This window comes from Phalangium opilio, unplaced genomic scaffold, assembly GCF_054372755.1.
Source record: "Phalangium opilio isolate 3A_F unplaced genomic scaffold, DU_Popi_V2 ptg000014l_1, whole genome shotgun sequence".
Lineage (NCBI taxonomy): Eukaryota > Metazoa > Arthropoda > Arachnida > Opiliones > Phalangiidae > Phalangium > Phalangium opilio.
In genome coordinates this window covers 4,031,215-4,056,880 of record NW_028324149.1, presented here as the reverse complement: position 1 = coordinate 4,056,880, position 25,666 = coordinate 4,031,215, and the positions used below count along the sequence as shown (strand labels likewise).

The 25,666-nt window shown below is 38.0% G+C and overlaps 7 protein-coding genes and 1 long non-coding RNA gene across 10 annotated transcripts in view; 4 read left to right on the top strand and 4 right to left on the bottom strand.

The window, feature by feature from the left end:
- Nucleotides 1-25,666, top strand: part of LOC149705200 (uncharacterized) — a 116,004-nt gene that overhangs the window by 18,811 nt on the left and 71,527 nt on the right. The window lies entirely within an intron of this gene.
- Nucleotides 111-1,034, top strand: RpS12 (ribosomal protein S12). The gene is made up of 4 exons (XM_089865430.1): nucleotides 111-246; nucleotides 348-404; nucleotides 531-870; nucleotides 930-1,034. Exons 2-4 carry the CDS (start codon nucleotides 388-390, stop codon nucleotides 993-995), a joined length of 423 nt encoding a protein of 140 aa, XP_089721556.1. The 5' UTR covers nucleotides 111-246; nucleotides 348-387; the 3' UTR covers nucleotides 996-1,034.
- On the bottom strand, nucleotides 1,028-4,595 carry LOC149705215 (cytoplasmic dynein 2 intermediate chain 1-like). Its single transcript, XM_089865416.1, has one exon. It carries the CDS (start codon nucleotides 4,593-4,595, stop codon nucleotides 1,764-1,766), a length of 2,832 nt encoding a protein of 943 aa, XP_089721542.1. The 3' UTR covers nucleotides 1,028-1,763.
- PolZ1 (DNA polymerase zeta catalytic subunit) lies at nucleotides 5,176-14,414 on the top strand. Its single transcript, XM_089865415.1, has 24 exons — nucleotides 5,176-5,341; nucleotides 5,419-5,602; nucleotides 6,372-6,446; nucleotides 6,526-6,777; nucleotides 7,493-7,590; nucleotides 7,665-7,769; nucleotides 7,916-7,991; nucleotides 8,077-8,141; nucleotides 8,207-10,386; nucleotides 10,457-10,570; nucleotides 10,639-11,018; nucleotides 11,095-11,347; nucleotides 11,414-11,526; nucleotides 11,597-11,738; nucleotides 11,799-12,043; nucleotides 12,100-12,157; nucleotides 12,233-12,312; nucleotides 12,422-12,491; nucleotides 12,555-12,887; nucleotides 12,952-13,089; nucleotides 13,227-13,420; nucleotides 13,538-13,765; nucleotides 13,833-14,067; nucleotides 14,138-14,414. Exons 1-24 carry the CDS (start codon nucleotides 5,176-5,178, stop codon nucleotides 14,300-14,302), a joined length of 5,949 nt encoding a protein of 1,982 aa, XP_089721541.1. The 3' UTR covers nucleotides 14,303-14,414.
- Nucleotides 14,309-17,455, bottom strand: LOC149705213 (beta-glucuronidase-like). Its single transcript, XM_089865419.1, has 12 exons — nucleotides 16,855-17,455; nucleotides 16,616-16,792; nucleotides 16,372-16,550; nucleotides 16,148-16,290; nucleotides 15,869-16,089; nucleotides 15,671-15,811; nucleotides 15,440-15,612; nucleotides 15,236-15,379; nucleotides 15,092-15,176; nucleotides 14,846-15,022; nucleotides 14,642-14,780; nucleotides 14,309-14,581 (listed from the first exon to the last, which is right to left on the bottom strand). Exons 1-12 carry the CDS (start codon nucleotides 17,044-17,046, stop codon nucleotides 14,439-14,441), a joined length of 1,914 nt encoding a protein of 637 aa, XP_089721545.1. The 5' UTR covers nucleotides 17,047-17,455; the 3' UTR covers nucleotides 14,309-14,438.
- Nucleotides 17,600-20,306, bottom strand: LOC149705212 (beta-glucuronidase-like). The gene is made up of 11 exons (XM_089865418.1): nucleotides 20,029-20,306; nucleotides 19,790-19,966; nucleotides 19,540-19,715; nucleotides 19,141-19,471; nucleotides 18,924-19,070; nucleotides 18,685-18,857; nucleotides 18,485-18,628; nucleotides 18,334-18,418; nucleotides 18,093-18,269; nucleotides 17,888-18,026; nucleotides 17,600-17,820 (listed from the first exon to the last, which is right to left on the bottom strand). The coding sequence occupies exons 1-11, from the start codon at nucleotides 20,236-20,238 to the stop codon at nucleotides 17,645-17,647; spliced, it is 1,935 nt and encodes a 644-aa protein (XP_089721544.1). The 5' UTR covers nucleotides 20,239-20,306; the 3' UTR covers nucleotides 17,600-17,644.
- Nucleotides 20,360-23,100, top strand: Arfrp1 (ADP-ribosylation factor related protein 1). Of its 2 annotated transcripts, XR_016381555.1 has the most exons (8): nucleotides 20,360-20,739; nucleotides 20,829-20,916; nucleotides 20,975-21,057; nucleotides 21,125-21,206; nucleotides 21,414-21,484; nucleotides 21,551-21,651; nucleotides 21,733-21,936; nucleotides 22,010-23,100. XR_016381555.1 is itself a non-coding variant. In XM_089865427.1 (7 exons), exons 1-7 carry the CDS (start codon nucleotides 20,647-20,649, stop codon nucleotides 21,821-21,823), a joined length of 609 nt encoding a protein of 202 aa, XP_089721553.1. In that variant the 5' UTR covers nucleotides 20,360-20,646; the 3' UTR covers nucleotides 21,824-23,100. The 2 variants fall into 2 exon arrangements, 1 of the variants encoding a protein (XP_089721553.1); XM_089865427.1 differs by having other exon boundaries at nucleotides 21,733-23,100.
- On the bottom strand, nucleotides 22,414-25,113 carry Aps (diphosphoinositol polyphosphate phosphohydrolase 1 Aps). 2 transcript variants are annotated; one of them, XM_089865429.1, is made up of 5 exons: nucleotides 24,854-25,113; nucleotides 24,188-24,343; nucleotides 24,036-24,120; nucleotides 23,440-23,508; nucleotides 22,414-23,366 (listed from the first exon to the last, which is right to left on the bottom strand). In XM_089865429.1, coding segments are annotated over exons 1-5 (411 nt in total). In that variant the 5' UTR covers nucleotides 24,953-25,113; the 3' UTR covers nucleotides 22,414-23,364. The 2 variants fall into 2 exon arrangements, with proteins under 2 accessions (XP_089721555.1, XP_089721554.1); XM_089865428.1 differs by having other exon boundaries at nucleotides 22,414-23,508.

Sequence of the window (25,666 nt, the reverse complement as noted above, 5' to 3'; positions counted from 1 at the left end):
CAAAAAAAAAGTTATCTTCCCCCATACAAATATGTACCATGTACAGTCTTATAGGGCTACATTGCCTGAAACGTTTCCATGGAGTAGTTTCATTGGAGTGATAAAGAGCGTTATGTCTTATCCCACCGTAAATACCCCTGACTGCCGCGCCGCCGTCTAAAATTGTCATCCCCCTTTTCGGTCATTCATTCCGGAAAGAAAAATCCACTGCGTGTAATCGTGTTGTATCGAGGACGCGTTCTTTAGGTAAGGAATCGAGTTTCATCTCGGGAAATTAAACCAATTATTGAAAAAATAATTGATCATTAATAGTCCCAATAAAATGATTAATTTATTTCGTTATTTAGAAAACGTCGAGTTACAGTACGAATTTTGTAACTAACAACTATGTCTGACGCCGAAGGGTAAGCCTTGGTTCTATAACACATGGGATTTTCGGGGACCTGGGTTGTCACGTGTTAGAAAATATGTTAGAATTAATTTTAGGAAATATATAATAAGCGCAAATTTTTGTCTTTAACTTAAATTAGTGAAGAGGTCCCAACCCCAGTCGGAGATGCGGGAACTATGGATGTAAATCAGGCCCTTCAAGAAGTATTGAAGATCGCTTTAATCCACGATGGTTTAGCTAGAGGCTTACACGAAGCCACCAAAGCTCTGGATAAGCGTCAAGCTCATTTGTGCGTCTTAGCCAGCAACTGCGACGAACCAATCTACGTTAAACTAGTCGAAGCACTTTGCGCGGAACATCAAATCAACTTGATTAAGGTTGATAGTAGCAAAAAGCTCGGAGAATGGGCTGGTCTCTGCAAGATTGATAAAGAGGGTAAAGCCAGGAAGGTTGTTGGGTGCAGTTGCGTCGTCGTTAAAGTAAGTTCGTTATTATTATATTTAGGTTGAAAAGAATATTTAATGTTGTTTGTTTTTAGGATTATGGTAAGGAAACTCAAGCCCATGATGTTTTGAACGAGTATTTCAAATCCAAGAGGGGTTAAAGTGTTGAATAAATTTATTTTTTGACACCAAATGAATAATATATGACTCTTTATTTGTTTTTAATCTACATTAGAATACATATCACAGTACTTTATATTGTTTAGAGTTAAGTCCTACAAAAGTTAGGGGGGGGGGACAGGGTTCATACAAACCGGGAAAAATCAGGGAAATTAATAGTTGACATAAACCTCAGGGGAAATTTAGAATTTTTAGTGAAATCAGGGAAATTTGCGTCAAACAGGGGCTGAGTAATTCCGCAAAATGTTCGTAAACATACCCCCCTCCATAGGAATAGCATAACACCCAACTTTGGAGTCTCGTAACTAAACTCTGGAGATACGGGTATGTCCTTTGAGTATGTTATAGTCCTATTTGCGCCCCATCCAACCATACTAAAAACTTAGGGCTACGAAAAACAGGGGCCGAGTAATTAAGCAAAATGTAAACAAACAACCCCTCCATAGGATTAACATTACACTAAACTTTGGAGGTTCATAAATCTGGTTCTACTATAGAGATAGGGGGATGCCCTTAGGCTATGTTATAGCCCTATTTGCCCCACCCCCTCCTCCTTCGTTAACGGGAAAATTCAGGGAAGTATATGGGGGAAAACATGGAAATCTCAGGGAAATTGGTTTTCCAAAAGTTGTATGAACCCTGGGGGACTACTAGTAGCACTCCATGTTATTTCTCCATGGAGCTTCATATAGTCAAAGCTGGGAACTGCCATTACTCTTTAAGTCTCGCGCTATTTAGGCCTAAATTCCTCAAAGATCTCTTAAAAATTCCATCAGTTGTTGGTACTCTTCCTCAGTAATTTGACTCAACTTATCATTTAATTTATGAATTATTATTCCTTTGTCGCGTAACGCGAGTGCCATATGGCTAGACCAAATTTCCTCACTTGATCCCGGATGCAAAGTAAACGCGATTAAGTTATTTTCAAAGGAATGTTTAGTGACTGGTTCCATTTTGGGGCTGGATATATCCCAAATACTTAAAACTGAACGGTCATCTAACGAAAATAAGTAAACGGGATGGGTGCTTGACCAAGCTAAGGAAATTATCTTGGAAACTTTGTTAGCAGTTGGGAATTTTAAAATAGGGAATTGGGACTTATCCCTGAAGATACGTATGTTACCATCGTCACTTCCGGTTGCAAATATTATTGGAAAGTGAGGGTTGAAGGATAGGCATAAAATTTTAATGGGGACTAGTACGTCCTCGTCCTTGTACAGTCTCGGGCTGGTCGTACCACCGTGTCTAGTAAAATGATATATTAGACTCAAATCAGTTGTGACTAAAATACGACTGAGATCTTGAGGGAACGCTTGCATGGCGAATGTCGTTAAACCCAGAGACGTCATCGTGTCTAATCCAGAGGCTTGAGATAAATCTATGCGCGCCGTTTTAACTAATTTCAAACGCGAACCGGGGGCCATTTCTAAATCCGTGTCGAAACCACTTAGGTCGCGATTGTTGGTAGCGATAACTGACCACGTATTGACAATTCCAAATTCCTCCAGAGATATAAGCTGACAAAATTGCGTGTCATTTAGCGATGAACCATCGACTATGGTTTGTAACGCGGTTATTGAACTTTGATGGCCAGTTTGGCTTTGAATCCCTGTTGTACTGTAAGTTGGAACGCGATAACAAAACTCTCGCGCGGTATTAGCGTAAGCTTTGCGCTTTAGGTGTGTATTGGTCGGTTCCCTTAAGTTCCACATTGATAAGGAACCATCGGTCATTCCGGCAAATATTAGGTTGGGTAGTCCAGGGTTCAGAGCGCATTTACTTAGACTTCCTTCGACGAGCAAGATATATTCGGGTTCCGTTATGTTTTTTAAGTTCCACAAGCAGATTATTGATTTGCCTTTCAATTCTACTTCCTCCGTTTCCAGTAAATTGTGACTGACTAATAGATAATTGCTTTGATTAGAAGAGAAAATAATTTCCTTAACTGACGTTGTGGTCAGGAACTCGGGCATATTTAGTTCGAGAAAACCTTGACTAAATTCCACGTTTAATACATCCCTGTTTAGTTTGCTTTGCAATTTTTCGTTCGCTTCTTCGTCTAAGATTTCGCAAATTAACTGAGTCGTGTTATTTAGGAAGTGGTTCATCTTCAGCCAGTCTGTTTCCGTATTATATTTATTTTTATTCAGTTTCTGTCCACCGACAGCGGCTTGACCACTGGGAGGTAATTGCGTCCATTTATCTAGACATTCAATAGCGTCGGTCTGGATTGATTCTTCGTCTTTGGGTTCAGTTTCAACGTAAACTTGTTGTCTATTTGATTGGCCGAATATTTGAATGAAAACTTCGTAATTAGCGGGAGGCGAATCGTATATTCCAAATATTTGTTTATCCAACGTAATTAGATCTAATAGTTGAGAGCTTCGACTCTGAGCTTTGGCCAATTTCGTTTGATTCTTCATTTCCTTTTCGGCTTTTGCAAAATTGAAGAATTGGTTCGAAGGTGACTTCTTTAATATTCCACTTGCCGGTTGATTACTTTGCAGCAGAGTGGACTGTTGTTGTTGCGATTTTACAATTAGTGTTTCAACTACTGGTGGTTCATCGTAGTGCTTCTTTATTGTACTTGTTTTGGGTCTGATGACGGGTGGTACAGTGGGTACTTGTTTAACCTCCTCCTCGTGTCCCGATTCCGACTCTTCATTGACTTCATCTTCCGTACTGTCCTCTCGTTCTTCTTCCGATTCGGACAGCTCTTCGAAATCGGATTCGTAATCTTCAAAATCATCCTCGTACTCATCAGGTTCATCTTCCGCCTCCTCTTCAGTTGGCGGTTGACTGACTTGACTAGGGGCCAAATCGTCTACAACTTCGTCATCTAAGTCAATCGGAATGTATATCGCTTCGGCTTTTGGCGCAGTACCATTTTCTCGTTTGCCACCGCTTCTCACTTTACCCGTCAATGGCCTTTCTATTGTTGTTGAAGACGACTTGTCGGGTACTGTAGCAACCACGCGTGTCCTTCCATTCTTTAGATTAGCCGTTTCACTGCGAGGTGATTTTACACTGCTAATGTTTTGCGGAGAATGCGTTAATTGACTTTTGGATTCAACGGTTTTACTTGGACTTTTAGAAATGGTAGCTTTGCTTGACACATTCAGACTGTGCTTAGAAATGGTGTTTGATATTGCTTTGTTACTGGAAGATTTCGTTTTAGGCGTTCCATTTGAGACTGTCTTAGACGTAGCTCCGTTGCTTACTGTTTTAGACAAACTCTGGGTCGATGTTGTTCCATTAATTTTACTTTTATTAGAAACGTTTTCTTTGTGAGGAACCGGTTTTTGGGTTGTCTTCTTGATTGCCGGTTTCACTTCCGCTTTGTTTATTGGTTTAGGCGCGACTGTTTGTTTATTTCTGGTTAAGGATTCGCTTCTACCTGGATTTTTCGGTCTCTCGACTGACTTATCTACCCTGCTTTTTCCAACTGGTTTCCTTTCTACTGATTTGTCCGATGTTCTTGCGTGAACCTTGGATGGTACTTTAGGTTCCACTTCCTTTCTTCGAGTGTCATTTTTTGCAGGTACCGTACCTTTTCTTATTGGTTTACCCCTTTCACTCATTACTAATTTTTGGCACTAAATAATTTTTATTTCATTGGTAAAATGAACGAACTTGAAACTTGGTATTTCAAAACCGCTATTTGAATGTTTGTTGGGAAAACTCCAGACCGGTAACCATGGAGATGACCTATATAATATCGTATCTATTTTTAACAATACCCGTAATAATTATACTATACAAAATAATCAAAAGTTAGTGGTGTCGTTTTAGATATTTTACCTTTCAATACAAATTATTTCTTTATAAGTTTACAATATTTTAAATTTAAATAAATAAATTTTATCGTAAGTTTAAATTTCCCGCGTGGGAGAAAAAGTGATGAACTGAATTGAGCTATGTTAGCTAACCTTACAATTCGTAGCAGACGATTGTTCACGAAACAAGGTACGAGATTTGAACTTTGTATCGAGTTCACGATGCACGTGTGTAGTGTTTTCTTTCCAATTTAAGAATTATATTAACAAAATTAAAGTTATTTATAGTTAAATGCTATTATTATTTTTGTAACAGTAATATAAGTCATAGAAAAATCGTGTGGTTAGTTGTCGTGCCCGTATTGCATTTGAAGTTGAGGACTGAATGAACATTGTTGAAATGTTTGATAGAAAATTTTCTTTGCGAATTATAACGTGCGATTATTATCAAGAGAAACCAATTAGAGGCTTGGATGAAACTTATTCCAAATTCAGATCAGCCGCGGTTGATTCAGTTCCTGTTATAAGAATTTTTGGAATCACACCATCAGGTAGGGAAGAACAATTATATGGAACAATTATGGAACAAAGTTAAGCTGTTCTATAATTTTAATACGTTCCATTTCAGGACAGAAAGCCTGTCTTCACGTTCATGGTGTGTTTCCATATCTAACCATTCCTTATCATGGTCAATTAGATGTCATATCCCAATATATGCAAGAGTTAGCGTTAAATATTGACAATGCATTAAATTCAGTGTCTTTAAGATTAAAGAAACAGCATGTTTATAAAATACAGTTGAAGAAAGCAATGTAAGTACTGTAATTTCACGCTAATCACGAAGTAATTAGCTTAAGTTAAGTATGCCACAAACTCACCTTCATTAACAATTAGTGTCATACCTATCTTTGATATGTAACCTTTACCATGCATGTACTTCCATAAAAATTATTATTAGCGTTAATAACATAATTGCAAGAAGTATGCCACTGTTATACTCTGAAACATGCCATTAACATCTCTAATGTCATACCATAAGAAAATAATATATAGCTCCCTATAAGTATGAAACTCTCCATTCAAGTCATGCAAACAGCATTTTCTTCCATTGAAATTTGTAAAACGTTTCTAACGCCACCTATTAAGAATGTTTGGCGTTAAAAAAGGTGAAATATTTGTAAATTATTTGTAATTAAATCGTTATAAGTCTTGAAGTTATTATTATGATAATTATAAGTGATTAAGCGCGTGTCAAAATTATCATATTAAATTAATAGATGGCGCGAAAAATTAGCTTGGAACGTTTGATTTCTCGTGTCCCGATGGGCGTGGCCATATTTCCCTGGCCGATCGTGCTTTTCGCGGACCCCTTTAGAGGCGGCGGCGGGTTCGACCCCCCCTTCCCCTTTTAACTCGTAGTACCAAAACTCCCGCGGGGGCGGGCGTAAAAGCCTAACCGCGACAAATTTGAAACTGAAAGCAAATGGTGTAGTATGAAAATTGTGCTAGGCTTCATACTTATAGGGAGCTACATATTATTTTCTTACGTTATCATTGATACGTCACCTTTGCATCCCGCAGACCTTATTACGGATATCATCAAACAGAGCAGAATTTTTTACAAATTTTTTTATACACACCTTCAATAACTAAAAAGTAATTAACTATAAGTTAAAAGTTATTTAACATTAACGTTAATTTTAAACTAAATATATATATATTTTTACACATTCAGACTTGTCGAGCTTTTAAACAGTGGCACAATTATGGGTAGCTTTCATCAACCGCACGAAGCGCATATCCCTTATATATTGCAGTTTTTCATAGACTATAATTTGTTCGGAATGAATTATATCCGCGCCACTAACGTGCGCTTTAGAATATTCCCGAAGGAACTCAATTGCCAACCTCTTACCTCTCCTCTGATTGATCAAAATCAGCTTCTTCTTCAGGATGAAGGCATTTGGGACCTTCGCGATTTACCCCCGTAAGTTTAACATTTCAATAGTAGGCGGGGCTAAAAACTCGAGAGATATAAGGCGTATTATCATAAGTTTATAAGTGATGTGTTCCATAAGTATGACACTAGGGGGATGTCCTTTGAGTATGTTATAGTCCAATTTGCCCCCCCCCATCTAACCATATTAAAAACTTAGGGCTACGACAAACAGGGGCCGAGTAATTAAGCAAAATGTTCGTCAACTTATTGTATCGTCTCACTTATTGTTATTATATTACTTATGATTTTTAACTCTGAAGTTTGGAGGCTCGTAACCCTGGTTCTATTAGAGATACGGGGATGTCCTTTGAGTATGTTATGGTCCAATTTGCCCCCCATCCAACCATACTTAAAACTTAGGGCTACGACAAACAGGGGAAGTGTAATTAAGCAAAACGTAAACAAACAACGCCCCCCATAGGAAAAGCGTCACACCCAACTTTGGAGGCTCGTAACTTTGGTTCTACTAGAGCTAAGGGGATGTCCTTTGAGTATGTTATAGTCCAATTTGTCCCCCATCCAACAATACTAAAAAGTTTTATTTAGTACCTTTAAAAATGGGAGAAATGGATGTATAACATACTCAAATGACTTACCCGTATCTCTTATAGAACCAGAGTTATTAATCGGGGATCCTAAAATTTTACCGTGACACTATAAGAAGTTACAGATTATGTTATAAATTTATGATTGTATTATGTAGTAATATGGTACTAGGAGAAAATATACAAAGGCAATCAACTTGCGAACTCGAAGTTGACTGTTCGTCAGCCTTCATTCTTAATAGATTAGACGAAAGCGGTAATTAATATTACGCTAAACCCAAATTACTCAACGTGTTAAGATAATTAAAAAACGAATCTTAATTGGTATAGCTACCTCTGGAAACAACCCGGGTTTAGTCGCAATTTGGGAAGATGAAAAACAACGTCATAGAGAGCTTTTTGATAATTCTAAAATAACTCCGCCTGTTTCCCAAGGTTTGCTAAGTTATCTCTAAAATTGCGTTCCCTTCCAAGTAAAGGGTTATTGTAGGACCGAAGTGCAGCGCGTGCGATGCTTCAGTCCTATAAGTACCCTGTTTTTGGAACACTTTGTATAATGACGTAAAAATTGGTTACATTAGAACGTGTTGATATACGCAAAACAACCAGTGAAGAATATTACTTGGATATTTTTCGAGCTAAAATGAAGTCCATCGTGTAAGACTATTTTTTTTAAAAAAGGGATAGTAGGTTAGAAAAATTTCAGATCTAATAAGATATATCATTGTTTTGGTTAATTAAGGCTTTCTCAAGATCGCCAAGATAATACTTGGAATTTAAACGAAACCCACTCTCAACTAAATAAGTGTAAATGATGCAGATTAATTTAGTTTATGAGCATTTGCATAATTTTTGAAATCATTTCAAAATAGCCGATTCCATCAGCGAATTTTTGGATATATTTCAAAACATATTAGATTGCGAAGAAAGCGATAGCATTTTAAGTACGCAAAAATCCAATAAAACCCAGAATGCAATTGGTGGTGGCGTTGATGGCAATAGTAGCGCCGATGAAAGCGACGACAGTTTAGAAATGTCGCAAGTTTTTTGGCCCAAGGATCTAAACCGCGATGATGATATTGAACCCGAACCAGATTCATCGGGTTCCAACTTACAGTTAGCTCAAAATGAACCCGCCAGCCATGATTCGCGATCGGCAAGCCAAGAGGCGGGTTGTAGTTTTTGGTTACCCCAACTCGATGGCGCCTTTGATAAATCCGATGACAATTCCGAGGAGTCGTCCTCAGTCGGTCTTTCGAAGTTTAGTTTAAGAAAACGCGTTAGAAAGTCCGATAGTTCCGCTACCAAATCGAGGAGGTTGTCAAGAAGTAAAACTAGGCCTACTAGTACGGTAGAACAAGCTTCGACGTCAACGGACCAAATTGTAACAATGCCTAAACGGGTTTTGAGAAATAGAACTGATAAACTTATTGGTGAATCACGTGATTGGTTCTCTGACAATGAGATTCGAAATGAACTACCGTCCTTAGCGGCTGATGTCATTTTGAAAAATGCGGTTAAAATATCGCGGCGCCTTCATTTGGGGGAGCTGAAAAAATTGGGGACCGAAAGTGTTAAAGCGACAAAAATTGGGGGAAATTCTGAATGTGAAATGACAAAATTAACTTCAAAACATATTGACGAAGAAAAGAACGTTGATATCAAACATTTCAAAGTAAACGAAGGTGGTAAAAAGACTACGGTTGTTAACGCGAGGTTAAGGAGTAGAGCCGAATGGTCGCGGTCTGTCAGAGCCATGTCTCCGTCGGTAGTTTCTGTCGGTACCAAAGATGATAGTATCGTCGCGAATGAAGCGTTGAGCCAAAGTGTCCAAGACCTCAATTACCAAATGGTTGACGAATCGAAGGACAATTTGTTTCAAGAGGACGCTCTATCGAAACTTTCCTACATGTCACCCCCCAAATATGTACGAGAAGATATTTTAACTCCGCCCGTAGCGAACTCGCCAACTGATTTAAGTTACCCAAATGAAGACGTATCATTTGTAAGCGACGCTGATGACGTTCTATCGTCTGACTCGGAAAATGATATAACATTACATCTTGAAACTTCGGACGAATCGGAGCATTCCGGGGACGAAACTATCGGGAAGTTAAGTAGCCAGGCAACGTCCGTGACGAAAATGAACCAATCTCCAAAGTCCTTTAGTGATCAATCGGATTTTTTTAGTCATTCAACTTCTAGTCACGAAATGACTTTAAGAATGTCCCTAAGAAAAGGTGAAGAAACTGTTGAACCGCGGGGAGAAAGTAACGAAGAAAATGCCACCGAATTGCGGGAACAAACGCGACAATTCGATATTATCGAAGACCTATCAGAAAATGCGAACAGCCTTCGAGAAAATTCATACGACGAAAATACTGATTTGAATACGTCCGTTTACAGTTTCGCTAATGTTGATCTCACAATGCTAAGCCCAAATGAATCCCTTCTCCCATCACCTAGTAATAAAAGTAGCGAAGTTTTCGACGTCCTGACAGCCCCTCCTCCGCCGTCAAGACAGGAAGTTGAACAAGGTGGCTTCGATACCCAAAAATTGCCTGATTCAACCAGTAAAATTGATAAACAGGGATATTCAATTGACCCGAATGACTTGGATGAATACGAAGGAACTTTCCATAACGCTCTGGCTAAAACGAAACAACTTCATTACGGAGAACCCCCCGAGGTTTGTGGCCACGAAGATGTAATCATAACTCCTCTAATTCTTCCACCGAAATACGAACAAGTCCTAGATTGGTGTCGGAAGTCTTTACTTGAACGAGAAGAAAATTCCAAACCAATTTTAGATTTAGCGGAGCATGAACACCAAACTCCCGTTTCTTCCTTAGAATCTTCCGATATTGTAGAAAACTCAAGCCCACATCCTATTCCTAGAAAAATGTCTAGAAGAAAATTGATTAGTGGTGGTAGAAAATCAGCCTCTCCTCTATTATTCGAAAGCGATAAATCATTATCTAGTCTCGATACTATCGCCGAGGAACCGCTAGAAATAACATCCCCCAAAAAAGCGGGAGTAAAATCTAAAAAGGTACACCTAATAGTTTCGTCGTCGATTGCTGTCAATTTTAATTGACTTAATTTTAATTATTTTTGATCAGCAATTGAATATCACACAAAAGAGAAACGATACGTTCTCCGAAATAGAAGGCGTAACTCAGAATACTTCGTTATTGGAACCAGAAAAATTTGATCAAAGAAAAGGGCACCTTGATGTAAAATTTAACCTACCTATTAGTTTAAAGTTACAATACAAATCTAACGCTTGTTAATCTTCATTCAGTTCGTAACAGTTATGAGTCTCGAAGTGCATTGTCAAACGCGGGAGAGCTTAAAACCCAATCCAAAGTTTGACGAAATCGCCGCCATATTTTATTGCATTCAAAATCAATCCCCTCCCAATTCTTCCGTTCCCGATATTCTTGTTGCTGCTATAATTGTGGAGAAACGGGAAAATGAAATTAACCTTTCACCACCTGGCAGTGGGAGTTCAAAATCCCAGTTTGTAGATATTTCAAAGTGTAATAGCAAGACGGAAATTAAGTATGGTACGAATGACTGGCACCTTTTCGGTTGCGATTGCCTGCCTGCTAATAAGTTAAAGGTTACGGTGGTTCCTACCGAAAAAGACTTGTTCCAGGAGCTAGTTAACGTTATGAAACGGTACGTCCTCTTGCTGGAATTGCTGTTGCTCTTGTGGGAAGTTCTTTGTTGTTGAATCGATTCGATCTTGAAATAGTTGGGATCCCGAAATAATTATTGGTTACGAAGTTGAAATGTTATCTTGGGGTTACGTCTTAGAAAGAGCCGCTGAGGTTGATGAGTTACTTTGCGGCGCGTTGTCTCGCATTCCAAAAAGTCGCGCCGTCGGTGCAACTAGAGCCAAAAGTCGAATGAGTATACTTGTTGAGGACTTGGATTCTGATAATATTCCGGATATTAAAGTACCCGGAAGAATCATACTGAATGTCTGGAAAATAATGCGCAAAGAGGTAGGATACGCGCAGTTTTATTATTACAGTGTAATTTCTACATTATGCCTGGGGATTTTTTTGAAGGCCGCCTTGACCTCTTACACGTTTGAAAACGTCTTTTATCATATTTCAAATAAACGCGTGCCTTATTACGAACATAAAACTTTAACCGAATGGTTTAATAATCCTAAATTAAGGTAATATACTTCTTTCGCGTCAAATTTTAATTCTTTAATTTTTAATTCAACGTTGAACTTGAACTTGTAGATATAATTTATTAGAGCATTACGTAACTAGAGTTTGTGGTTTAATCGAATTGATGGATCATTTTAATATTGTGGGACGAACGAGTGAATTAGCCAGAATATTCGGAATTCAATTTTTCGAAGTTTTTAGTCGCGGATCTCAGGTACATTAATAATTGTATCTTATACAAACTTACCCTAAGTTGGTTTTTACGTAAAAAAAGTTCCGAGTGGAATCTATGATGCTTCGAATGGTGAAAGCCGCGAATTTCATCGCTGTTTCGCCAAGTGTCCAACAACGTGCTCATTCGCGAGCTCCCGAAACTCTTCCACTTATTTTAGAGCCCGAAACGAAATTCTACACTGATCCGGTCTTAGTACTTGATTTTCAATCGCTTTACCCTTCAATTATTATCGCCTATAATTATTGTTACTCAACTTGTCTCGGAAGAGTCGAATACTTGGGACTGTAAGCTGTGCAAAACATGTTTCCATGATATTTTGGTTTAACTAATTTTGATTTAGAAACGCTCCTTTCGAATTTGGGTGTACGTCATTGGATATACCGTTGGAAGAACAACGGGTGAAATAATTATACACCTATTTATTGAGGTGAGGAGTTAAAATAAAAATGTTTCTCGCCTGTTCATTTTTTTAGAGACTACAAAATGACGTGACAATTTCTCCGATGGGTATTGCCTTTGTGAAACCCAGTGTCCGGCGTGGAATTTTGCCAAAGTATGTGACATTGCATTTTTTCACGTCGCTTTGAAATAATTGCTTACGAAATTGAGCTCAGTTCTGAACCAAAAATGTCACTTTTTGTTGATAAATACTATTAAATTAGAATGTTGCAAGAAATTCTGGAAACTCGAATTATGGTAAAGAAATCCATGAAAGAGAACCGAGATAATAAGGTGATATTACACGGAGTATTAAATTAGAATGATGTTAAATTGCGCCTCTGTATAATTCGGCAGTCAGTTGTAAAGCTCTTGGACGCCAGGCAACTTGGTCTTAAACTAATCGCTAATGTGACGTACGGTTACACAGCAGCCAATTTTTCGGGGCGAATGCCTTGCGCGGAAGTAGCCGATAGTATTTTAAGCAAATCTAGGGAAACACTTCAAAACGCTATTAATTTTGTTGAGAACAATGCTAAATGGGGAGCCCATATCGTTTACGGTGACACTGATAGTATGTTCGTTCGATTACCCGGACGGACCAAAGCCCAAGCTTTCAAAATTGGCGAAGAAATTGCCGAGGCTGTTACGGCCTTAAATCCAAATCCAATTAAACTCAAATTTGAAAAGGTTAAAGTTTACTTTTTAGTTTTGCGCATTTGAGATAAGGCTCAAATTATTCATTTGGCGTTAGGTTTATTTACCTTGCGTTCTTCAAACTAAAAAACGTTACGTTGGATACATGTACGAAACTTTAAATCAAACTGAACCCGTTTTTGACGCTAAAGGAATCGAAACGGTCAGAAGAGATTCGTGTCCAGCAGTTGGAAAGGTAAATTTTTTGCTTCCCGGGTTTCGGCACCATATTGGCCATCATCGAACGAGACAGTTTAAAACTACCACGAAACTTATGGAAACGTGGTTCGCGATTCTTACATATTACTTTATGGGTTCCGTTTGAATTGGTAGATACTTGAAAAATCTTTACGATTGTTGTTCGAACATCGCGATGTCAACCCGGTGAAATTATACGTGCAAAGGCAATTGCAAAAACTTCTAAGCGAAAGAACCAATATTCAGGAACTTTTATTTGCCAAAGAATTTCGAGGTATTAATGGGTATCGAGCTGGTGCTCATCACGTGCCGGCTTTAACTATAGCCAGGTAAGAAATAAGCTGGCGTCTTTTACTTTCTGCTTATCCGCGATTCAAATGCTCGCGACAAAGCGCCTGCGCGTAGCGTTTTTCTTTAGCTGGCGCTACCTTCTCTTAAAATTGCAGGAGATTGGTGCACTTGGATCCCCGTGCCGAACCTCGAGTTGGCGAAAGGGTGCCTTACGTTATTATATACGGGGAACCGGGTCTTCCGTTAATAAAATTAGTTCGACAACCGCAGGAACTGCTAAACGATAGTTCACTGCGAATTAATTCTCAATATTACATCACTCGCGTGATTATCCCGCCTTTGGAAAGGGTGTTTTGTCTCTTGGGTGTTAGTGTCACCAAATGGTACGTTGCGCTTTATATTTATACGGAAACTGGCGCTCGACATAAGATCTATTATCTTCTCGAATAGGCTTAATGAATTACCACGAACCCTATTTACGAATGTTAATAAAGACACTGATGTTACGTCGACAACTGGTAAAACCAGTTTACCTCAGTACTTTTCGAGAGTCAGTTGCGTCATTTGCGAGCGGGCTAGTGATAACGGGTTATGTACGGATTGCAAAAATCAACCCCAAATGGCGTTAGTCGTTTTGGAAGGCAGAATAAACTATTGGCAAAATTCTCTCGTACAATTAACCCAGGTTTGTTTGTGGTTTATTCGCCAAGGAATTTATTTAGGCCTAGAACAAGTACAATATTTATTTATTTTAGATTTGTCAAAGTTGCACTGGTCTTTGGTCACCGGGCAGTTCTTGCCAATCGCTGGACTGTCCAGTTTTATTTCGATTATGTCAAGCAAAGAAAGATATTTCGCAAGAATCTTTCTTGCAAGGAAAAATTAATATTTGTTTAACGGACTGCAATAATGTAACGTAAGATATTTAACGAAAAGAAAATCAGGTAAATTTTAATATAGGCATGAACATAATTGTATTTTGAGGGAATTTATGCGAAATGTTTTATAATATACAGTTTGTTGGTTATATAAGATTTTTGAGCAATTTTGATTGCTTTATGGGGGACAGTATACTTCGGTGTCCGGTACAGTTATATTGGCCAAATGATGGTAACGACATCTTAGGATTTTGGCGGCTGCTTTAGGTTGTCTTTCGCGAGTAAATATTCCTTTCCGGTTCCCAAATGCTCGTGTAGTTCCTAAGGCGGAGCATAATGCGTAGTAATACGTAACACTAAGAAAATAGCGCGCCTACTTACTTTGCATTGTCATGAAATCAGCAAAATTCCATATCATTTCGCCTACCAGGAATCCTTCCTTTCGTATTTCGTCAAAGGCCTTGTGAGTTTGAATTAATACTTCGCTTTGGTAATCCTCGGTGAACATGACCGATGGACTCTGAAATATATATGGCATGGGATGGGGTTTAGTTTAATGGTAAATTTAAATATTGTTCAAAATACTTCGTGAAATCCGTTGATCGCGTCGGCTCCGTATTCACTCATTAAAACGGGCTTATTGTAAGTCATGTAAGTTTCGATCAATTCATCCATAAGACGCGGTACAATTACTTCCGGGTGACCCGAATCCGCGTACCAAGAGTAATATCGGTTCCTCATTATTAAGTCCAGAAACTGACCCTGTTTATTAACACGTTTAAGTTGTGGTTGGTAATTAAGGTTTTGTTCGGTTTGTGTTTATGTTCTTACGGCTTTGTCCACGTTATGTCTGACGTTTAAAGCTGCTGATACCGGACGTGTTTTGTCTAAGGATTTTGTATGAGCCACGATAGTTCTATAAAGTATTATATAAAAGTATATCGTCTCCTGGTTCCAGTTCAAACAACTACTCACTTGAAGTATTTTTCCGCCTTGGGCTGGGCTGATTTAGGTTCATTCGCGACTGACCACATGACAACTGATGGCCGGTTTTTGTCCCTCTTAATCATCTCGGTAATCATTTCCATGTGCAGGGCCATTAGATTTTTGTCGAACTTACTAAAAATAACTCAAAGACATTTATTCAATCTTGGTGGAATGGCAAAGGATAAAAATTACCTAAGTCCCACCGCCGGACATTCGTCGATGACGACTATTCCTTGTTCGTCGGCCATGTCCATTATCTCTTCGGAATACGGATAATGCGAGGTTCTGAAACTGTTAGCTCCAATCCATTTGATCAAGTTGAAGTCTTTAACTATAAGTGGCCAGTCCAAACCCTTCCCTCTTATCTATCAAAATATACTTCATTGGTTTCGTAACAGTACAAGTACTTAGAGGGCTATTTACGCTAGCATCCTCGTGTTTCCCAAATCCAGTGAAATAAAAAGGTTCTCCATTAATGAGAAATTCAGTTTCAGTGACGTTGACAGTTCGGATCCCAAATTTTTGATAATACACGTCAGTTCCACCAATAAAATGCATCTCAATCTGTAATTGGACATTATTTAAAAGGTTTAATATCTAGTTGGTAACGTTTATAATTACCTTCATGGTGTACAAATATCCCGGATCTGGATTAGTGGTGAAAGGCCACCATAAATGGGCATCGGGAATCTCGAACCGTCCTTCGCAATATTTGGACGAAACGACCAGTTCGTTTTCCCTGTCAAAAATGTAAACGACGCATTCCCCGGACATTGAAAGTCGTTCCATTAAGTTCTTAAATTGTCCAGAACCCTCGTAGTCAATTTTGTAGTTAATTATCCCTGTGAAACGTGTATTTTAAGTACTTAAGTTTGGTGAAAAGCGTATTCAGTCACTTACCAGTGTTATCTGAAATTTCCGTTACAATTTTGATATCATCAACGAAGAATGACGGAGTTGTGTAGAGAATTACGCTTCGATGAATTCCAGCGTAATTAAAAAAGTCGAAATTAACGGAAAATTCGTAGAAATTTGGTGGATAGCTGCATGGGATTTAAGAAACCAATTTAAAATTGCACCCAAAATGAAATAACCAATTTGAGATTGAAGTAAGGCCTACGTACTGGTCAGATTCGTTGAAGTATTTAATAGAACCTTGCGGTACCGTATCCTGCGTTAGCATATTGTTAACGGCCACGGTGATTCTGTTTAAGGCACCAGCTGCCATTTTAAACTCCTGTATCGCAACTTCAAACGGCAAGTGACCACCAATATGGGATGTGGCCAGTAAACCATTGAAGTACTTGTCAAAATTGCTTAGTTAAGATTTTGTCCGACTGTGGTTGAAACATATACTGATATACTTACTACTTTGGCGTGGTATTGGACGCTTCCGAAACGCAACACGACGCGATTGGATCGCCAAGTATCGGGTATGTAAAATTCTTTTTCGTACCAAGCCCACCCAATAAAATCTCTAATATTTTTATCTTGGGTAATATCGTTATAACTCGATGGTACCGGCATCGGGATAACGGGTCCGGACTAATTAGGCCAAATATTTTTTAAAATATTTCCTTCGTCTATGGGTACAAAATATTACAAACCTTTCTGAGTGGTTTTTCAAACCAATTTTCCCTGAATCCAATTTCCTGATCATCAATCGGTGATATCCGGAAGTTCCAGATACCATCGAGTACTTTAGTCTGTCTCGTTTCGGAATCTCGCGGATATAGAATGCAAGATGCCGATTTGAAACATAAAACTAACAATAAAACGTATTCCCCAAACTTCAACATCTCGAAACTTATTGAGACGTTTGGAGAAATAAGAGTGGTGAATATGTAACGGCGGTACTTATTACATCAAATGAACTTTGAGAAGGCGAGATAATATCAGTGTATATGAATTCATTTTGAAGATGTATTACGATAAACGAAATATTGGAAAGAATTCGAACCACGAAAAAATCCGCTGCCAAGTTTTAGAAATTCTTCGTATCTTAATTGACAGTTATTAGTTTTATATCGTTTTATATTTATTTAATTCGAGACAAAAAATTATATTTGAAATTTCTTATTTGTAGGTATATCTGTTCTTTGCCAACTTCGCTGTGGTTTATGGATTTATAACACGTCATGAAATTCAATCGTTATGGTTTATGGATTTGTTTTAATTTAGGAATATTTGCCCCATAATTATAATTTGAAAAGTACAAATAACCCAGATATGAATGGAGATAGGCGGTGCCGCGACAAGCGATTGTATCTTTAGGCAATCGGTTTTAGCTGACACATTGGTTCGCAGGCCTATGTTCCGTTGTCATTTTAGAATCATTTATTTTTTCCCAAGTTATATGCTTGAATCAAATTAATATTTATTACGAAATCGAGACCATTACAAGTCCACTCTCTGTGGTTTATTTTGGGGCATTCCGGGACAGTAAACGGAGTCGTCCGTGGTTGTCATATTGGCCAGTGTTAAATATCTACACCTAATTAGTTTTGCCGCCGCTTTAGGCTGTCTGTCTCGCGTAAAAATACCCTTTTTGTTTCCAACGACACGGGTTGTTTCTGAAAGAATGAAATCACGCTAAGTATTATACTTAATGGCTTGATATCAATACTGGCTGCTTTTTACGTTCGATTGTCATGAAGTCAGCGAAGTTCCAAATGAGTTCGCCGACGAAACCACCTCCAGCCCGCAAATTGTCAAAACCACGATGATATTCCATCAGAAATTCTGTTTGGTAATCCTCGGTAAACATTATGGGTGGACTCTGTAACGTTAAATGGTTATTCATTAGTGGCATCAAAGTATTTACTGGTCAACACTAAAAACGTACGGCGTGCAAACCAGAGATAGTATCGGCTCCGTATTCGCTAATCATAACAGGTTTCTTAAAAAGATTAATGGCTCTTCGAAATTCATCCAGAAGTTGACCGACGATGACCTGCGGATAACCCGAATCCGAATACCAGGCGTAATATCGGTTTATCATGATCACGTCCAAGTACTTAGCCTGCGCAGGAGAATTGAAGCGTAAATCACGATAGTAATCAGGCCGGTTCAGATTAGTATCTTACGGCTTTATCTTGATTTATGTTGACAGCCATGGCGACGGTAACTGGTCTAAGAGGATCTAGCGTTTTTGTACGGTTTACCACGGACCTAAGAGAGTATATGCGGTTTGCCGTAACCTAAACATACTGTATGTTTGGTACTCGAATTATTTACTTGAAATAAGCGTCGGCCGTTTGTTGAGTCGATTGGGGTTCATTCGCGACTGACCACATAACGACTGAAGGCCTGTTTTTGTCTCTGGCAATCAGTTCAGTCATAACTTGAAGGTGTTCTTTCAGCAATGTGTCGTCGAATTTACTGTAAAAGCAAATGCCTTAAATACTCAACCATATTTGTAGCTTTTATTAACTTACGAAAGACCAACCGCGGGACATTCGTCTATGACCACAATTCCTTGTTCGTCGGCCATGTCCATAAGCTCTTCGGAATAAGGATAATGGGAAGTTCTGAAACTGTTAGCTCCAATCCATTTAATTAGATTAAAATCTTTAATTATGATTGGCCAATCTAAACCCTTTCCTCGAATCTATGTAATCAAACATTAAAGTGGTTAACTTAAGGTATTGGAAGGTCTCCAGAGATTCTTAATTACGTCCGCATCTTCGTGTTTTCCAAAACCAGTAAAGTAAAACGGTCTATCGTTGATTAAAAATTGCGATTTTGTAACTTTGATAGTCCTAATACCGAATCTTTCGTAATGAACGTCACTGGATGAGGCGGAATTGCTACTAAGTTCAACCTTGTAAATAAAAATGTTACGGTAAATGGTGTAGTTTTTCCTACGCGAGCAACTTAACTGTTAAGAATACCTTTAGTGTGTAGAGATATCCCGGTTCAGGATCCATTGTAAATGGCCACCAAAGTTTGGCATTATCAATGACAATTTTGCCAGCGCATTTATTATTTACCGCCACAGCGTTTTCAGCTTTGTCTAAGACGGTCACTGTACAAGTTGCCGTGGCGTTGCTAGTTTCGACTTGGTAGTTTACAACGCCTTGTTTTCCGTTGTTGATGTCCGTAACTATTGTTACGTCTTTTACGTACACCTGTGGCGTAGAATACAGAATAATACTTCTGTGTATCCCAGCGTAATTAAAGAAATCAAAGTTCAAACTGTATTCGTAGAATTCGGTTGGATATCTATAGAGTTGGACTTTGAATTTAGTTTTTCTTTACTTCTTAGAGTGTTTTAGGCGCGAAACTTTTACCTTTTGTCGTTTTTGAAATACTTAACTGATCCTTGAGGAATAGTTTCGGAAGTTAGGGTATTATTGACAGCTATAGTTAGAAGATTAGGTTTATCGTACACCAGGTACTTGTTGACTTCCGCTTCGAATGGTAAGTGTCCACCGCGATGAGACACTAAGAAGTTGCCATTTAAGTACTGAAAAGTGTGAATCAAATTTGACTTTCGGAACATTTTTGAACCAAACAATGACGGCCCGTAGCTTTCCTTACCACTTGCGCAAAGTAGTGGACGGAACCGAAGCGAAGTACTACTCTGGAACCACTCCACGAATTTGGTGCGTAAAATTGCTTGTCGTACCAGACCCATCCAATGAAATCTCTTACGGCCCGTTCTTGAGTTATGTCGTTGAAGCTAGACGGTACTGGCATGGGTATCACGGCACCCGACTGGTAACGGTAACCATCGTATCACAGCCGTTCGAGTGCCAAAAGCAACAATTAATTCATACCTGTGACAAAGGTTTCTTGTACCATCCTTCTCGGAATCCCACTTGTTGGTCGAGGATTGGCGAAGTCCTAAAATTAAAAACTCCATCCAATCTTTTCGTTTCTCTTCCCGGTGAATCCCGTGGGTAGAGAATGCAATCTACGAAGCCAAAAACCAGCAGAAGTACCACAAAAGCTACGGTTTGCCCCGAGACTTTCATGTTTGAGATCATTCGCCACGAACCGTGGTTCAAGATATGAGGTTTTCAAAGCTTTACTGTACCAACAAAATATTAAAAAAGTCAACTATCGCCAAGTTTCTTATCGTTGAATACAATGGGGTATTTGATAAATTTCAACCGTTAAGTGTTGGTAGGCGTTGTTTTCATTTAAATACGAATCTTATCTTTACTCGATAAAAGTTCTCATCTTTTTCGTTTCAAGTTTTCGCGGTTATCTTACCCGATATATATTTTCCGGTTTACGTCCAGTTATTTTGTAAGCTTCCCGAGTATGTCGTCTGCTTAAAGTATGTAATGTTGTAACAGAAATTACTGTTCTTTAGAATTTCCACGCAGGTGTTTTTGCTGTAATTTATATGAATAAGTTTAATTTTAATAATTATTGTCGTTTGTAAAATCATGTTTACTCTTTTATACGGGTTTTGGAAATATATTTTCCAAAGAGACGAGTACTTTGTGCTAATATTGGGTTTAGATAATGCTGGAAAAACTGTAAGCCTGAGAATTTTCAAATCTCAATTCTGTTTTGATAAAACGAATTACGAATCATTAATTAACTAAAATAATATATTTTAATTAAGACGTATTTGGAGCAAACGAAGACTCAGTTTTGTCGAAATTACAAAGCTTTGAATCCAAGCAAAATTACAACTACTGTTGGCTTAAACAGTGAGTTTCATCTTGAATAGTTAATTATTATAATGACAACTTTAAAACTATTTTAAAGTTGGTAAAATTGATAGTCATGGTATTCGACTTAACTTTTGGGATCTTGGTGGTCAGGAAGAGTTGCAATCACTCTGGGACAAGGTCTGAGTGGTTTAAGAAATATAATGGCCAAGACAGACAGATTTTTAACATTGTTCTTTTTACAAAGTACTATGCTGAATCACACGCTGTGATTTTTGTAATTGATTCATCTGATAAAGATAGACTAGATGAATCCAAAGCTGCCTTTGGTATGTCTATTTTGGACTCGAAACTTTAATTAATTTTGAGTCTCATGAAATTACACGTTCAATGCATAAACCAAATATGGGTTTACATTGTAGAGTATTGACTTTGCCTATATTACGCTTTGCGAATACTTAACATACTCTGCCAATACTCTGTTATTTCCTTGATTTTAGCTAAGGATTATTAAAATTAGATAAAAAATGTTTTAGAGAAAATGATTCAAAGTGAATCACTTCACGGTGCTCCTTTGCTGGTCTTAGCGAACAAGCAAGACATTACTGTGAGAATTTTTCATTCTTCCTCGAGGATGCTATGATTAATATTCCGAGCTATTAATTGGGTTTAGGATTCGTTATCGGTAGCTGAAATTAAACAAGCATTTCGAGACAGTGCTAGAAACATTGGAAGGAGAGATTGCCATACTATGGGGGTTTCTGCGCTTAAAGGGTATTGTATTAGGCCAATTTCACTCCACCTTTTACCTTTTCATCTACAACCAAACTATGTCTATTGACTTGGTTTATATAGAAATGGTGTACACGAAGGCATTGAATGGGTTGTGAATTGCGTGAAACGCAACTCTACGCAACGTCCACCGAGAAAAAATGATGATACTTAATTTTGTATATTATATAACGGGATGTAAATATTAAATTAAAAAACATTTTCCTACTGCCAATCTGTTGCTCAGTTACAGGAAACAACCTGTACCGGAACTTATTTCCCTGTGTAGTAATTGACAGGTGTCCCAAATGAGTCAAATGATTTATTTCAACTACAATAAAAGTTATTTGCACGTCGTTAGTTTTGAATAGTTTCACTGTGGATTTATGTGGCAATAATCTTTGGACTTTGCAATAAATGTTTTTGCAAATGAAGCTATTTTTAGTTTTATAAAGAAAAATGGAAACGTACACATTTTATATGTAAAATTCCACAATATTTTATTATATATTTTACATTATTTTATTTTTTTCTTTTCAATTATTTATTTATTGATATTGTAAATAGAGACTAATATATAATTTTTGCAGTCTTTGGGGGGATATGAAAAAAAAAACGAAAAGAATCAAATAGTTTATAACATTGTTTTTAATTTATTTTCATATATATAATATAGAAGCCCAATTTTTTTGTCAATAAAATTACTGACAAAAATGTTTTTATTTTTTTTTTTTTAATTTTCTGCTGATGAGAAAAAAAAATATCTTTTTATTTTTTTGTTTAAACGTGTAGACCTTACTTCTATAATATCGTATTTGTTAAAAAATATACATAAGTATACCAGAGCTGCTGAAAACTTAAAAATTGGTTGAAATTCCTAAAGATAATCATTTTTTACGGCAAAATATGGGAAGTTTTGACAAGGGTGATATCATAAGTTTATAAGATATGTTCCATAAGTATGTCAGTCGTTAATGAGAGCTTGTCATGAAGTGACGTAGGTGAAACGTCATAGATTCCCGTAAAGCGACGCCTAGTGAGGCGCTGTCAAAGGCTTAGTACAGACTAAAGAGGAGGATGGACTGCAAAACCGAGTGTAGTCAATTCTCACGTCGTTCTTGAACTAGCTCTCATTAAGCCTCTAACATTACGAAGTATGGGTAGTGACATACTTATGGAACATATCTTATAAACTTATGGTGATATGGGGAGGATGTGAAATAGGCGCGCTAACTGTGGACCGGGTCAGGTTGGGTGGGACGTCAAAAAATGGGGGAGGAACAGTCGGAATCAATTAAGAAAGGCTACAGACAAACCAATTACAATTGAGTCCTATTATTCCTCCACCATTTTTGGTGTCTCACCCAACTTAAGCCATTCCACAGTTACCACGCCTATTTCACTCAAGATTACCCATCATCCTTGCTTTTGACAAGATAGGGGAGGGGGGAGGGGGAAGAAAGAAAATGCTTATTACACCACTCGCACTTGCTTTTTGTCTTAAAAAATATTTAAGGAACATGACAAAAAAAGTTGAACAATTAACCATGGCGACACTGACAATATTGGTATATAGTATTACAATATGCAATCAATATGTACAATAAATGTTTCTTAGGCCTGCGGGTGCTGCTGCTTTTTGGATCGTGGAAGCTGGCTTTTTTTTTTTTTTTAATTTTTTTTTCTTTTATTTGAATTTATTAAACTAAACAGGACCTCTGAAAAAATATTAAAAAAACGTGTAGCGTCATGGCACCTTTTCATTTTTGACAAGCATCTTCAAGTAATTACACTGGACAGGCCGGTGCGTCGCTAGAACGCTGAATGCCTCTTGGATGGCAAACCATTTACGTTTTCGTCCTTAAAAAATTTGTTTAAAAAAAAAACTCATTTAGATCTTTGAACTCGGTGGTACGAAACAGACAACCGAGTCAAATGTAATCCACAATGGTAATTATCCCACTACTATTTTTAAATTGTTTCGAAGACAGATTGAAGTTGAACATTCTTTTGGTTTTTCATCTCCTTAACACTTATTGTCTTCAACTCTCTCGGGCTAACTAAATTTTGGCACTTAAAAATTTGGGCATTGTCCAAAAAAATAAAAATCCTACTACCACCAAGGTCAATGAAAGATTGAATTACCCGCTCGTAACGTATCTTACTCTATTGATATTTAATCTTAACATTTAAGCTCAGTTTCTATGACAACTTGTAGGCCTACTTTGAATAGCAATTTCCCCAAATCAAAACATTGATGTTTATCTAACCCCTTATGTTACAAATGAGCAGTTTGAATGTGGTTTTAGTTTTTGACCCTAAAGTGCGTCTGAAATATTTAATTTCCAACTTGAAGATTGGTTAAGCTCTGAAAAAATAAAATATACCTATACTTTTGGAGTCTTCCCATTCATCCATTTCTTCAGTAACAATTAGAACAAAAACTGAGGTACGATGTTTCCTCTCAAAGTTCTACAACGAGGTAATTGGATGGGTATCAGTTAGTTACAATACGACTTTGGGTGAATTATCAAGCAACCTCAAAGGTTCCCAAGCAACGTCCCAGGTGCCCCCTAACTCCCGCTTCTTCCATGGCTTCTCTAATGGCGGCTGCTCCTGGTTCCTCACTGGGCTCTAGTCCACCACCAGGCACAATCCACCTGTCCGGGATCCTACTGCTGGTGACCAACAAAACCTACAACGTTTTTACCAATGGTTAAGTAATCTGGACCATTCAGGCTAGGATTGGGTCGGGCTTCGGTAACGCTGAATTTAAAGACAATCACCCTTGCCTGAACCTAAGCGTAACCTAGGGTCTTCATTAGTGTTGTTGAGCTGGGAACAGTAAAAGATGACATTTTGGACTAAAACCTTTCGCGTGGTTTGTTTGGGTTGCGCGATGTACATGTTATTTCCCCCCCTCTCTACAGCTTGTTGGCTTATTTAATTTGAAGCTAAGGTTATCTTTATTAACCCTTTTAAAGTCTTACATGAATTGGGGAATGATAACAGAAACTTTTATCGCGTGATCTATTGGATTTTATTTTAAATTTTCGCGAGAGTGGAACGCGTACTTGGATTTGTATTAAATACGCCCAATAATTTTCGCTAGACACGAGTAACGAGAGTCTGGCTGGAGCCTAGTGTTAGGTTAGTTAGGAGGAATGGTGAATGGATGAGCGAGTAGAAGGCAGCCAAGTCCTACCTCATTTTCATCGTCGTTTTTAACGCACAAGCAAGCGGCTCGTTTACGAAAGCCATCTTCGTCGTAAGTACGAGTAGAATTTGGCTTCTCTTTGACCATTTCGTCAGACGCTTCGAAGTACTGAAGAGTTGGAGCCGCTCCTAAACTACCAAAGCCATATTTTTCACCTGACAAAAACGAGAAAGCGAGATCCACAAACGCGACGATAGCGTCGAAGAACAACGGCCATCTTGTAATTTTTTTGCGCTTGGAATGTAATTAACAAGTTGGGAAAACCAAAATATTACCTCTCCGAGTCAAGAGGTCTACTACTACAAACTTATTTACCCAGATATGGAGTTATTTCACTTTTTTGAAGTAAAAATTTACGAAATATTGAAGTAGTATTCCAAACATAGCAAACAGTAAAGTAGACGACATTTTACATCCAATAAGGATAAATCTTGGACACATGGAAATCAGTCAATGGGGAAAAGAACAGGAAATGAAGTCTACGCTTCAGCTGTTTACCCTATATTCTGGTAGCTACATTCACAACTGGTTTTCAGTGTAAACACAATCGTCTCGTCTCACCTCAACAATATTCTTAGTTTGCCAACACGAATGTTAACGTTAAATAACACCAAAGCTAAATTATACCCAGACGCACTAATAGTCATAGCGCACCGTAAAGAGAATAAAAAGTCTGTAGCTACTCGTTTACCACTAGCCCTTTTACTAATCTAATTGCCACCATGATCTTTTCTTCTATTATAAAATCTTTACCTGATTATTTAAGAGTGTATTTAACTTTCGGCTCACTCTGAACCGTTA

What these genes read in the sequence shown, in the direction of transcription:
- RpS12 (XM_089865430.1), top strand. An exon ending in GCAGTTGCGTCGTCGTTAAA is followed by an intron (nt 871 to 929) that starts GTAAGTTCGTTA and finishes GTTTGTTTTTAG; the next exon opens with GATTATGGTAAGGAAACTCA.
- LOC149705215 (XM_089865416.1), bottom strand. Translation starts at nt 4,595, where the DNA reads ATGAGTGAAAGGGGTAAACCAATAAGAAAAGGTACGGTACCTGCAAAA.
- PolZ1 (XM_089865415.1), top strand. Translation starts at nt 5,176, where the DNA reads ATGAACATTGTTGAAATGTTTGATAGAAAATTTTCTTTGCGAATTATA. An exon ending in ACACCTTCAATAACTAAAAA is followed by an intron (nt 6,447 to 6,525) that starts GTAATTAACTAT and finishes TTACACATTCAG; the next exon opens with ACTTGTCGAGCTTTTAAACA. An exon ending in TTTTTAGTCGCGGATCTCAG is followed by an intron (nt 11,739 to 11,798) that starts GTACATTAATAA and finishes ACGTAAAAAAAG; the next exon opens with TTCCGAGTGGAATCTATGAT.
- LOC149705213 (XM_089865419.1), bottom strand. Translation starts at nt 17,046, where the DNA reads ATGTTGAAGTTTGGGGAATACGTTTTATTGTTAGTTTTATGTTTCAAA. An exon ending in GGAAATTTCAGATAACACTG is followed by an intron (nt 16,090 to 16,147) that starts GTAAGTGACTGA and finishes CACGTTTCACAG; the next exon opens with GGATAATTAACTACAAAATT. An exon ending in AAGGCGGAAAAATACTTCAA is followed by an intron (nt 15,177 to 15,235) that starts GTGAGTAGTTGT and finishes AATACTTTATAG; the next exon opens with AACTATCGTGGCTCATACAA.
- LOC149705212 (XM_089865418.1), bottom strand. Translation starts at nt 20,238, where the DNA reads ATGATCTCAAACATGAAAGTCTCGGGGCAAACCGTAGCTTTTGTGGTA. An exon ending in TCCACTACTTTGCGCAAGTG is followed by an intron (nt 19,716 to 19,789) that starts GTAAGGAAAGCT and finishes CACACTTTTCAG; the next exon opens with TACTTAAATGGCAACTTCTT. An exon ending in TATTTCAAAAACGACAAAAG is followed by an intron (nt 19,472 to 19,539) that starts GTAAAAGTTTCG and finishes CCAACTCTATAG; the next exon opens with ATATCCAACCGAATTCTACG.
- Arfrp1 (XM_089865427.1), top strand. Translation starts at nt 20,647, where the DNA reads ATGTTTACTCTTTTATACGGGTTTTGGAAATATATTTTCCAAAGAGAC. An exon ending in CGAACAAGCAAGACATTACT is followed by an intron (nt 21,485 to 21,550) that starts GTGAGAATTTTT and finishes AATTGGGTTTAG; the next exon opens with GATTCGTTATCGGTAGCTGA. An exon ending in GGGGTTTCTGCGCTTAAAGG is followed by an intron (nt 21,652 to 21,732) that starts GTATTGTATTAG and finishes TGGTTTATATAG; the next exon opens with AAATGGTGTACACGAAGGCA.
- Aps (XM_089865428.1), bottom strand. Translation starts at nt 24,952, where the DNA reads ATGGTCAAAGAGAAGCCAAATTCTACTCGTACTTACGACGAAGATGGC. An exon ending in AAAACGACGATGAAAATGAG is followed by an intron (nt 24,344 to 24,853) that starts GTAGGACTTGGC and finishes AAAACGTTGTAG; the next exon opens with GTTTTGTTGGTCACCAGCAG. An exon ending in GGAAGACTCCAAAAGTATAG is followed by an intron (nt 23,509 to 24,035) that starts GTATATTTTATT and finishes AAATTTTTTAAG; the next exon opens with GACGAAAACGTAAATGGTTT.